Source organism: Camellia sinensis, chromosome 4 (assembly GCF_055761805.1).
Source record: "Camellia sinensis isolate YWXY chromosome 4, ASM5576180v1, whole genome shotgun sequence".
Classification (NCBI taxonomy): domain Eukaryota; kingdom Viridiplantae; phylum Streptophyta; class Magnoliopsida; order Ericales; family Theaceae; genus Camellia; species Camellia sinensis.
In genome coordinates this window covers 187,688,318-187,701,077 of record NC_138964.1, presented here as the reverse complement: position 1 = coordinate 187,701,077, position 12,760 = coordinate 187,688,318, and the positions used below count along the sequence as shown (strand labels likewise).

At 32.1% G+C, this 12,760-nt stretch overlaps 1 protein-coding gene across 1 annotated transcript; it reads left to right on the top strand.

The window, feature by feature from the left end:
* Positions 1–2,091: 2,091 nt before the first annotated feature.
* Positions 2,092–2,799, top strand: LOC114263332 (uncharacterized). Its single transcript, XM_028203837.2, has one exon. The coding sequence runs from the start codon at positions 2,092–2,094 to the stop codon at positions 2,797–2,799; it is 708 nt and encodes a 235-aa protein (XP_028059638.2).
* The last annotated feature ends 9,961 nt before the right edge of the window (positions 2,800–12,760 follow it).

Here is a 12,760-nt window from a genome sequence, read left to right as displayed (position 1 = left end):
TCTTAGATTAAAAGTTGTTACATTCAAATTATAATTATTATTATTTTTTTTTTACAAAAATCAAAAAGTTCATCTCAAATAAGGTTAAGCCAAAAAGTCAATTCACATCCCAAACGAAGCCCTAAAAGGCTTGAGAACCTAATTATTTTAGTTAATTTTTATTTTTTTGATTATTTTAATTTGATTAAACAAGTTATATTTAGGATGATAGTTGACTTTTTTTTTTTTTTTAGTTGATTTGATAGTTATGAGAAAAAAAAATGATTATGATTTTTTTTTGAACTAGTAGAAAAATGATTATGGTTTAGATATCATATTTTGTCTTATTGATTATTTTAATTTATTTTATTTTTATTGACTATTTTATTTAAAAATCATATTCCCAAACACCCCAAAAACATACAAATATTTACAAGAAATTATCCGAATCTTGAGAGATGCTATGGAAACCCACCTTGAACGAGGTTCCACGCTCTGTATTGTACAATTTGTAAGAGATATATAATCCGATTGTAAGAGGTTCCACACCAATTGGACAACATAATCCGACCCATTATGAGTTTATTTTGAAAATTTAAAATGTTGATTTTGTATAATACGTCAACTAGTTTATTATCTATGTCAAAAATTAAATTAATTAAATATTAATATCCAAAATATATTTGGTTGCACACAATATGATTCTACCTAATGTTCATCTACTTGTTTTAGATCAATGTGATCCGACATAAATTCAACATAAATAATTTACTTAACAACTTCTATACAAATAAATTGTTGAAATTGTCAAAATAAATTTAAAATAAACCTACAGTGAGTCAAACTATGGAAGACAATCCAATCTTATAAACAAGAGAATTATAGGATTCGAAATAAATCATTGGATGATAGATGTTGGTAAGGGTTCCATGCACATTACCTCACACATTTATTAATAATAACAAGGGGAGATATCAAATTAATGATTTTTTTTTTAAAAAAAAAATTGTAAATAAATGATTAATTTTATAAATATTAATAATTAAAATTATATTTTTTCTCCATAATTTTGTAATTATTTTTAAAAAGATGGACTGAAATGTAATTTTTCCTAATAATAATCTCTGTCACCTACCATCCAAAAGAGAAAGTCAACACCAATCAAACAAACAAAACAATAATTATCTTATAATCTTCAATTTTTTTTTTTTTGTAATTATTATTATAATTACATTTTAGTTATCATGTATAATGTGTCAATGGTGAACAAATACTTTCCGATGTATTAAAAAAAAAAAAACGGAAGAAGTTGAACAAATAATAGAATGAAAGTTTCATTCTATTAATTTAATATTTAGAGCAATGTTTTTAAGTTAAAATGTAAATATGTTAAATTTTTTTGAATTATTTTTTGATATATAAATTAATCGGTGGGTCTCGCTCAATTAACTACAACTCTTGCATTTCGAAAAGAAATCAAATATTCGAATTTCCTTTCCGTTGATATTTATTATTATTATTGTTTTTTTTTTAATTTTTTTTTATGATACACACATTCTTTGGGTGTGTATTATATGTCTCTTAATTATAACTTTTGAAATTTTTTATTATAATTTATTAGGGGTATTAGTTCAACTTGATTATAACTTAGTTATATTTATCGTGATATTAGTTATAATTTATTATAATATTAGTTATGATATTGTTTTGATTATACTTTATATAGTGTTTGACTATAACTACTTTTTTTAATTATGATTTTTATAAAATTGAATTATTATGACATTTATTTGTGAAAATCAACCCCACAAATCTGATCACTTTTATTTTATATATATATTTGTGAGATAAACCCAAGGAGGGAGGACCCAGTCCATATAACCCTGGATTAACCTGGGTTCATAATGTTCCACTTCTATAAAAGGCCAAGCGAGCAGGGCCACCGCACGAAGAAGAGTGCTTTAGTGCTCACTTCTCTCACACACTTCACACCTCTACTCATCTGCTCTCTCTCTTCGATCCATTCATTTTCTATTCCAAAAATTTTCGCATCAACATTCCCGGGAAAATCAGCTGCGATTTCACTTCAAATTCCTCTCTCTGTGCTCACAAATGGACACTATCGACTTCGATAACGTGAAGGCCGAGAAGGCAAAGGCTATGCGAAGGTACAATCGCCTCCGAACCGTTGCGAAATTGTTTCGCCTCATCGAGATTTGCTTGGCTCTTGTTCTTCTCTCCTGGATTTCAGCTCGACTACCTTTCGCCGTCAAAATCTCCGGCGAATACTTCCGGCAACTGATCTCCATCATCGTCAGCCCTTTCGTCATCTTCTTAATCAGCAACGCCATCGTCATCACTCTCCTCGCCAAGTCCGGCCAATCTCCGGCCATCAACAATGCCGAAACCGATCTCTACCGCAAATTCATCAACTACGGATCGGAAAATTGTCCTCTGCTGCCGGAACCGGAGAAGATCGTGTACCACGACAAACCGATCGTCTCTGAAGTGAACACTCTCTCCCCGAAGAGCAACGAAGGCGCTGTTGTTGCCGTTCCGGTTCCTGATGTTAAAACTTTTAAGAGGAGTGTGTCGGAGAAGATGAAGAGAGAGAATTTGGAGAATAATTGCGGGAAGCTCCGACGATCGGAAACAGAGAAATGCAGGAAAATTGGGGATTCCGGTGAGGTTCTGGCGGAGTCGGTGTATTTGTTTGATAAATTGAGCAATGAGGAATTCCAGCGCACAATAGAAGAGTTCATTGCTAAGCAAGTCAAGTTTCATCATGAGGAAAAGTTTGATATTGTTACCTGCTGCTGAGAAATTAAGAGAGAGAATGAGAGTAAAAAACCTGATTTTCTATTTTCTTCAATTACTGGTGTTAATGCCTATGTACATACGGTACTAAATTTTCTAGTAAATATATATACTATCAAAAAAAGTTTTACAATAGACTTCTTTGTGTACAGTTTTTGCCTCTGCTTTTTCAGATCAGAAATACTAATATTCAGATAAATTCATGATGAACATCTACATATTTTAAATTTTAACGTGTTTTTCATTTTTTTTTTTTATTGATCCGAATCCTTCATTTAAATTAGAAGGATAATACTAGCCGTGGCATTATTGGTGAATAAGAATTATTAAAAGGAAGAGAAAAAAAAAAAAGTGTAAGCATTAGTGTCTTCTTCTTCTTTTTTTTTTTTTTTTTAATAACTTGTAGGGCATTATTGTCATTTCCAAAGCATAGTGAGGATTTTGGAATGTATTCCAAAATTGGTCGGGAATTCAAATAAATAGAAGCATATGATGCCGATGTAATCAATTTGCCTATATAACTTTCTCTTGCCATACATCATCACATGGTAAAGCCTTGAGAAGGGATTTAAAAAAAGAAAAAAAAAATGTAGGTGAAATATGAATAAAATATATTTATATTTTATTTAGTTTTATACACTTTTTTTTTTTTTTTTTTCAAATCGTTTCTCAAATTTCCCAATCAAATATAGCCCCTTAAAATAGTATCATGTATGTGATGTTATTGTAGTATAAAATAAAAATAAATAAATAAGTACTGCTATTTAATTCTTCACCCATTAGGGTGCTTTTTTTTTTTGTTTTTTTTTTTTGGTAAATAGCATTGTTGGTTAAACAATTGCTTCAAGGTTGATAATTAGCCTCTTTTAGAGTTGTGCATTATTTTATGTATGTTGCTAATAGATATTTTTACTTATTTTTGAAACAACAATGGTAGAGACTACTAATTTTGGAGTTTTAAAAAGATCACTAATGACATGACACTCAATAAAAAAAGAAAAAAAATACAACATCAAAGTCAAAATATCAAATCATTTCTGGTGAGACCCACTATCACATCATTAATGATAACACTAATTAGTGCTCTCACTCATTTTTCTTTTTAAAACACTTATTTAACGCACCAATGCCCTATCTATCTTCCTTCTAGTACTTTTTTTTTTTTGGGTTCCATTATTAACTACTCATAAGCTTGACAGATCGATTCATTCATCATTGTAGAAGTATATCACAATAATTTTGTTGAAATGATTGATATATCCCATTTTAAAAATAATTAATATGTCTAATCTATCACACCAAGTTTTTCACTCCTGCCGTTAAAGTATTGTCCCCACTAAAACAAGTATGCTTAATTTTTGACAAACACAACTTCTATCATTTCAAATAAATTAATAATATAAAGTATTCGATTTCTCTTACTGATAGTATCACTAGTAATAAACTATATGTAATAGTGTTCCACCTCTTCTATACTTTACTTTTCACTATTTACTTCTCTAAGGGATTGGATTCTTTATGAAGTGATTCTCCATATGTGCCGCTCAACTCTTTTTATTTTTCTTTTTCTACTATTTATTTTTTCCACAATCATTACCAATTCCACTATCAATGACAATTGGGAATTTTGAAGTAATTTAGTTGTCTCAGGGATGCTAAAAGATAAACAATTATATCCTCTAAAGGACATGCCAACCACTTTTTCCTTTCTTTTCTGTGATATTTATAAAGATTTATATAGAATTTTTTATAAAAATTATGTGTCAGTAATAATTTTTAAAAAAAATTATGTTTTAAAATTATAAAATCAAGACTTATTACAATATTTTGTGTTAATGCTACCTTTTTTTCTACTTGTATATAATTACTCTTTATTTTTTTTGTTCTCCTCCTGTGTTTTTTTGTGCTTCGAAGAGTAGAGATTAGAATGGTTAAGTATCTGGAATTGGCTGGTTAGTGGTGGAATTCAAAACACAATGCCTTTTATAAAGAGAGGCACATTCTATTTATCTCACAAATGTAACCATGATTGCTCTTATCCTTTCTTTTGAAATTCTTCCCAAAAAGAAAGGTTCTGTGACAAAAACCCATCCACCGTTTTTCTAGTTACGGAGGAAACATCTTCCTTTGTGTATTAATTATTCGTACCTCTATTTTTATAAATAATTTTGTCTTTTATATTTTGATCTTGAATCTTTAGATCTTGTTTGATAAAATTTGCGACTGAGTTGAAGACTCCGACATAGGTAAAGATATAACTGTCGAAGATGATGGTAGCAGCAATGATGGAGTTTCACCTCTTGAGGACCTTCGGAGAGAGTGTGTGTGTTTATGAGTGTGATTCCAAATTCTTTATAAAATTAAACTTTTAATAACTGTTTCATATGCATATTACACATATACTTAGGACATTCATAATTAGTTTTGTGATTTTTACATCAAGTTGAATTTTGGTGTTGTTTGTTGATTTTTTCTTTTTATATTTAAAATTAAAAATAATTTAATATTAAAAATTTAGCAACTGTCTTGATCACTCATTAAAAGAAATTCTCAAATATTTCTTTGTTGATTAAATAGAGCAATTTGGATGCACAAAAATTTTCCTATATGAAAACAAAGAATTTAGCAAAATTTTACTATATCACCTCACACCAATTTTAAATCTGCGCCATATAACAATACTCTGGATTAATTTTTATAATTTCCAAGCATTTTGTATTTTGAAATAATTACAGGACACAGCCCAAAAAGAAAGGTTTTGTGACCAAAACCCAGCCATCGTTTTTCTAGTCAAGGGGGGAATATCTTCCTTTAACACAACCATCTCAAAATTTAAAAAAAAAAAAAAAAAAAAAATACAACAACAACAACATTGAGAGAGAACACTAGTTTATCTAGAACTACTTTCTGTAATTCTTTGCAATTTTCATGTATTGAGTTGAGAACTTGCAAATCCTATTTTATATATATGGTTTTTTACAATCAATATGAGAGAAATAAAGGAAGAAAAATATGAATTAAGTAATAGGTAAAGTAAGACTTAAATCCATACATTACACCTAGTGAGGAAATGCCTCATTTACTAAATCAACTTTTGATCTTAACATGGTCAAAATTTGACACGGGCAAATGAGTTTATCTAACAATACCCATGTAGTTCAGTAAAATTTGATTACTAATATTACAACTTTGTTGTTATGGTCTGAAATTTAGTTTCTTTTAAGAAATGGTGAATTTATGGTTGTTGTAATTATTATTTAAGCTTATTATATATGCTATTAAGTGGCATTTTTTTTGGGTGCATAATTGAATGTCCAATTCAGTGTAATTTTTTTGAATCAAACAAAATTTTCAGTGTAATTTTTATGATATTTGTTAGGTTTTATTCTTGGCAATCCTGTTTGACAAAACTCCTTTCAGTTATATTTGTTTTCGCACCTTTTATTTTAGTGAGGCTATGAGTTTATTAGATGCGAATCCAACCCGAATCGTGCCTTTGTCAATTTTCATGGATCAAAACCGATGTTGTAACAAGATCTAGTTTTCTAGATTTTTCAATTTTGGTTGTCCCGCTCGAGCGGGGATAGTGACGCTCGAGCAGGGATTGCAAGCTCGCAGCATCTCTGTTTCGCCTGAAAAAATACTGGATGGTGTGATTATCCACTCGAGCGTGGAAACTTCCGCTCGAGCATGAAGCCTATATGAATCACACAATTTTGAAGCCTCCGCTCGAGCGGGAATTACCACGCTCGAGCGGACTGCGCGGACACAGATTCTTGAATTTCTATAAAGAATTGGTTTTCCTCCAAAACTAGGATTACTTTGGTTTTCTATAAGTAGTTGGTTTTCTCCCAAAATTGGGACAAGTCCTCTAGATCTTATTTTTGGATTCTAAGGTTTATATCTGGGGATATTTTGCTAGTTTTCTTTGATGTTTTGATTGAGTATTCAACTCATGGTTTAAAGAGTATACATCAAAGGATTATTTGTTTGTTCTACACAAAAGAGAGAGTTGTTCTTCGGTGGATTTTGAAGAATTCGAGCCTGAAGCTTTGGTGGATTCCGGAGTGGCTCATCGTCAAGACAATTCCGAGGTGAATACGGGGTTGGAAGAGACACATAGAGGTTGGTTCAATTCGGGAGTGGATTCGCTAGGTAATTGAAAGTATACCTGTGTAATTTCTTTATATCTTCTTAGTGGATTGTTTTGTGGTTGTTGCCCGTGGTTTTTTTATCACAATTGGAGGTGTCAAATTGTGATTTTTTCACGTAAAATCGTTGTGTCGATTTGTCTTGATTGTTTGATTGGGATTGCTATATACTGCTTAAAATTGATACATAATCACAAATCAATATCTATGAGATTTTTAGATTTTTCAATTGGTATCAGAGCAGATCATTCTATTTTTTTTTTAAATATATATCTTTTAGAACGAGATCTTGTTTGATTTGTGATAATGGATTCAATTCATGAGAGAAACTCTATGGTTCGACCACCCCTACTTGACGGATCCAATTATTCTTTTTGGAAAGCTCAAATGAGATTGTTTTTGAAATCTATAGATGAAAAAGTTTGGCAATCTGTCATAAATGGGTGGATCGAACCAATAATTACTGTTGATGGAGTAACTTTCCCCAAACCAATTGAAAAGTGGAACACAATTGATTACCAAAATAGTAGTAGGAATAGTAAAGCTATAAATTCTCTCTTTTGCGCTGTCACACCTGAAGAGTTTAGTCGAATTTGCAATTATGAAGTCGCAAAAGAGGCTTGGGATATCTTACAAACTATTCATGAGGGCACTCCTTCTATTAAATGCTCAAAACTTCAAAGGCTCACGTCTAGTTTCGAAAACCTTTCAATGAAAGATAGTGAGACCTTTGATGAATTTTATGCGAAGTTGAGTGACATTGTAAATTCTAGCTTCAATTTAGGTGAAAAAAATACCAGAATCCAAAGTTGTGGGAAAAATTTTGAGATCCTTGCCCGATCAGTTCCAACCAAAAGTTACGGCTATTGAGGAGGCTCAAGATGTTGACAACCTCAAGCTGGATCAGTTGGTTGGAAATCTCCAAACTTATGAGGCACATAGGAATTTAAAAAAGAAACAAAAAGAAATTGCTTTTAGTAGTGCTCATAGAGTTGGAGAGGATTCTGATGAGGATTGTGAGATAGATTTCAAGATTACGGCTGCTTTTGTTAAACAATTTAAAAAATTTTTTTTGAAAAAGAATTCTAAACTTTTGGAATCTATTCATACTCATAAATCAAAAGGCAAAGATAAACTCAAAATTAATCCTATAGTCAAAAAGGAGAAAGGAAAGATACAAGCGAACTCTGAAAGAATCTAATGCTATGAATGCCAAGGATTTGGCCACTTTGCTTCAAAATGCCCCACTCGTTTGAGGAAGAAGAAAGCCCTCGCCATTACTTGGGATGATGAATCAGAATCTGATGAAGATGAAAGTGACAACGAAGATCAAGGCGAAGAGGGACATAAACAATTCCTTGCTTTCATGGCTGCTTCCGAAACTGAAGGACGAACAAAGTATCCGAAGAGGTTGGTTGAGAATGCCACTGATAATGAATCCTCGGAGAGTGATGATGAAGAGCTGAGCAAGTTTATGAAAAGTTGTATAAGGAGTCTCTTAACTTATTCAAATTGAACGACAAACTCACTACGAAACTCAAAGCATGTAAAAGTGAGAATGTCAAATTAAAGAAAGAGATTTCCAAGGCTAGGAATGATGCCCTTAAGATTTCTAATGATCGACAAGCTCTTTGTGCAGAACTCTTGACTTGTGAGACAGAGAGGAATGAGCTACAACAAATCTATGCAACATATGAAGAAAAGATTGAAGCTCTCGAGATGTCTCAAGTTACTTTAGAAGAACTAATGATCAAGAAAGAAGAAGAACTCAAGTGTGTTATGGCTACCATTGGTCTTTGGAACAAAGGATCAAAGACTTTAGACAATATCATTGGGTCTCAACAAATTTGTTCTGACACGAGTGGCGTTGGCTTTGGTGATAACAAAGAGCAAAAACAGAGTGCATCTACATCTCATGATACAAGAACTCAAGGAAAGGGGAAACAAAAAATTCAAGATAAGGATGGACTTCTCAAACTTCCTAGAGTTGGTAAGGTAAAAGAAAAGAAGGTACACCCTGTTTTTATTTGTCATCATTGTGGTATGCATGGTCATATTTGTCCTTATTGTTATAAATTGCATGGGAGAGTGTATTTGCCTAGACTTAGGAATAAGAAGTTGGACACCAAGTCTAGCCGGTTCCCATTGAAGGGAAAGGGAACCACAACGTCAAGACACCACCCAAGAACTACAATTCTCATAATTTTGTACGTACTAAAGCAGTTTGGGTGAGAAAACTTGACTTGCATTAATTTGTTTTGTTGTTTTAGTTTTTGGGTTTCTGTGTGTTTTTTTTTTTGTATTTGTCATTACATGTGTGCTTGTTCGTTTTTTGTCTCCCTTTAGTTAAAAATAAAAAAATAAAATAAAATAAAAATAAAAAATCCTAAAAAGATTTTCTTAGTATGGTTTTGCAAACTTGAAATTTTTGAGTGGTCCTTAATGCATATTGGAATTGATGAGAATATCTATTACATGTTAATATACGTGTGCTTTCTGTGGTCATTACTCATTTTGGAGTGCGTGTTTTTTTATTAGTATATCTCATTCTGTACACACTCTTAGATTAGCAAATTTTGGAGTCTTCCGCGTTAATGATTTTTTTTTCTATGGACTTCTGTCATTGATCTTTTGCTTTTATAGGGAAATTGACCTATACTAGCATATCATGGGTGATGTTGAGTCTCTTAACCACCTACCATCTTTTTGCACCTCCATGGCTTTCCCCTCTATTCTTTGTAGTCCAGCCATGAGGAAAAGGCTACCTCAGAGTCACCAACTAGGCCATCCTTATTATATCCATGCTTCTCTAGTTCGGTTTCCATACTCTTCAGCGTGTCAACCGCCAATGAGTGTGCAAAAGAAAAAGAAAAAGAACAAGAAAAAGAAAAGGAAAAAGAAAGAGAAGAGAAAAAATATGCAAAAGAAAGAAAAAAAGTGCAAAAGAAAGAAAGAAAAAAAAAAAGAAAAGATTCATTGATTGAGGGTAGCCTCCGCCTTTACTCACAAAATACCCCTTGATTCCTAGTGGTTTGACTTTCCTGTGTTGTGCTTAGATTCTCTTGCCAAATGTCCAACTTTCAGATCACTATTAGGATTGAATCTAGTGTTTGTCGAACTCCAAGAGTCACACACACACTTTTATCATGGGATCTATGCTTTTCACATAATGCATCACTTTCTTTCATGAGAACTCTTCTATAGACTGTGCACATTGTGTTTACTAGTAATTGTGTTTCTTAAATAATCTTGTATGTTTTAAGGTACAAATCAGAAATTCCTTGCTTGCTCCACCATAGTATTTTTGTCGTTTTCTTCTTGTTCACTGGTTTTCAGTGTTTGTGGTTGATTTTAGTGAGAGGGAGTTTGGTTCATTTTGATATGTTTGGTAAGGGAGATTGGCTATGTGTTTTGCAAGTTTCTATGCACTGTTTGCTAATTATTTCCTTCTTGCATGTTCTTGGTATTTATATCGTCATATCATTGCTTGAGTTGGTTTATGATCTTACTTTTGTTGTTTGAGAGTTGTTTTTCATGAGTCTTAGTTTTTCATGTTTTCCATCTCATGTTTCAAGATAACCGTGTCAATGTCTATTGCTTTTTCATATACTCTTGTGGGACTAATTGTTGTTTTGGAGATTGTGACACTAATAACTGTTTTGCAGGTCATGACATTGAGAAAGAAGTTGACCTTTGTAGGCTGTAATGAGTTGGGGTGTTAGGATTTTATTTGTTAGGTGTGTTTTGTCACGGCATTGCTAAAGGGGGAGATTGTTAGGTTTTATTCTTGGCAATCCCGTTTGACAAAACTCCTTTCAGTTGTATTTGTTTTCGCACCTTTTATTTCAGTGAGGCTATGAGTTTATTAGATGCGAATCCAACCCGAATCGTGCCTTTGTCAATTTCCATGGATCAAAACCGAGGTTGTAACAGGATCTAGTTTCTAGATTTTCCAATTTTGGTCGTCCCGCTTGGGCGGGGACAGTGACGCTTGAGCGGGGATTGCAAGCTCACAACATCTCTGTTTTGCCTGAAAAAGTACTGGATGGTGTGATTATCCGCTCGAGTGTGGAAACTTCTGCTCGAGCGTGAAGCCTATATGAATCACACAATTTTGAAACCTCCGCTCGAGCGGGAATTACCACGCTCGAGCGGATCGCGCGAACACAGATTCTTGGATTTCTATAAGGAATTGGTTTTCCTTCAAAACTAGGATTACTTTGGTTTTTTATAAGTAGTTGGTTTTCTCCCAAAACTTAGACAAGTCCTCCAGATCTTCTTTTTGGATTCTAAGGTTTATATCTGGGGATATTTTGCTAGTTTTCTTTGATGTTTTGATTGAGTATTCAACTCATGGTTTAAAGAGTATACATCAAAAGATTATTTGTTTGTTCTACATAAAAGAGAGAGTTGTTCTTCGGTGGATTCTGAAGAATTCAAGCCTGAAGCTTTGGTGGATTCTGGAGTGGCTCATCGTCAAGACAATTCCGAGGTGAAGACGGGGTTGGAAGAGACACATAGAGGTTGGTTCAATTCGGGCGTGGATTCGCTAGGTAATTGAGAGTATACTTGTGTAATTCCTTTATATATTCTTAGTGGATTGTTTTGTGGCTGTTGCCCGTGGTTTTTTTTATCACAATTGGAGGTGTCCAATTGTGATTTTTCTACGTAAAATCGTTGTGTCGATTTGTCTTGATTGTTTGATTGAGATTGTTATATACTGCTTAAAATTGATACATAATCACAAATCAACATTTAGGAAATTTTTAGATTTTTCAATAGTAGTAATAATTTCAAAAAAAGAAAAAGGAAAAAAAAAGAGCCAGTTGATCCTTCCTTTACTACCCTTTTCAATCTCCTCATAATTATTTTTATAAGTGCAATGCTCTATATGATATATTTTTTGGGAAAATTACTATTCAAGTTATATTTTGAAAAAATTACTACACATTGATAAAAATATTTATAATTTTAATTATTAATATTTATAATATTTACCATTTATTTTTTCTAACACCATTAAGGTGTAATTTTCCCTATTCTTTGTAGTGTATATCAATGGGCATCATAGCCCTGTCTATGTAGGGTTGATGCCCTTTCTTTTCATAGAATCTGTTAATGACATGCTAAAATATTCTGCTAAATCATAGAAATTAAGTTTGGAAGGGGAGAATTTATTCCTTGTTACCCGTAGAAAAATTTGTTCCTTGTTACCCATAGAAAAATTTGAAAAGACTTTTGAAAGGACACCCCCAAAACTTTGGCTCCATTTCTGTGTGTTTGTGTCTTTCTTATGCTAACTTGGTTTTAATTTCAGAATCTAGAAGGTCCCACTTATTTTGGAAAGTAATGCATAGTCTCTTCTATCTTTATGCCAAACCCACTTGCTTTTAATTAATTCCAAATTAATAAATTAGGATTAAACTATATCTTTGAGGATGAGGTCCAAGACAAACTATAGGTTTGGATATGGATACTTCATCCACTAATGCAACAAAATTCAACTGAATATGTATATATATATATATATATTTTTTTTTTGTGTGGGTGTGAAAATATTAGAACTGGATTTGGATCTAGGATTTGAGAAAAAAAATTATAGAGAAAAAAAAGAAAACAAATGTGAATAAAATATAAATTAATTTTTTTTTTCATATTTTCAAATTCCAAACAAAACTTAGGGAATATATCAATTAAATGGAAAATAAGAAAAAAAAAAAAAAAACTCCTATCATTAGATTTATTCGATCTTAACTCTCAATTATGTCACATAAGATATTTCTTTTGTTACAATCAGATTTATTATATCTTAA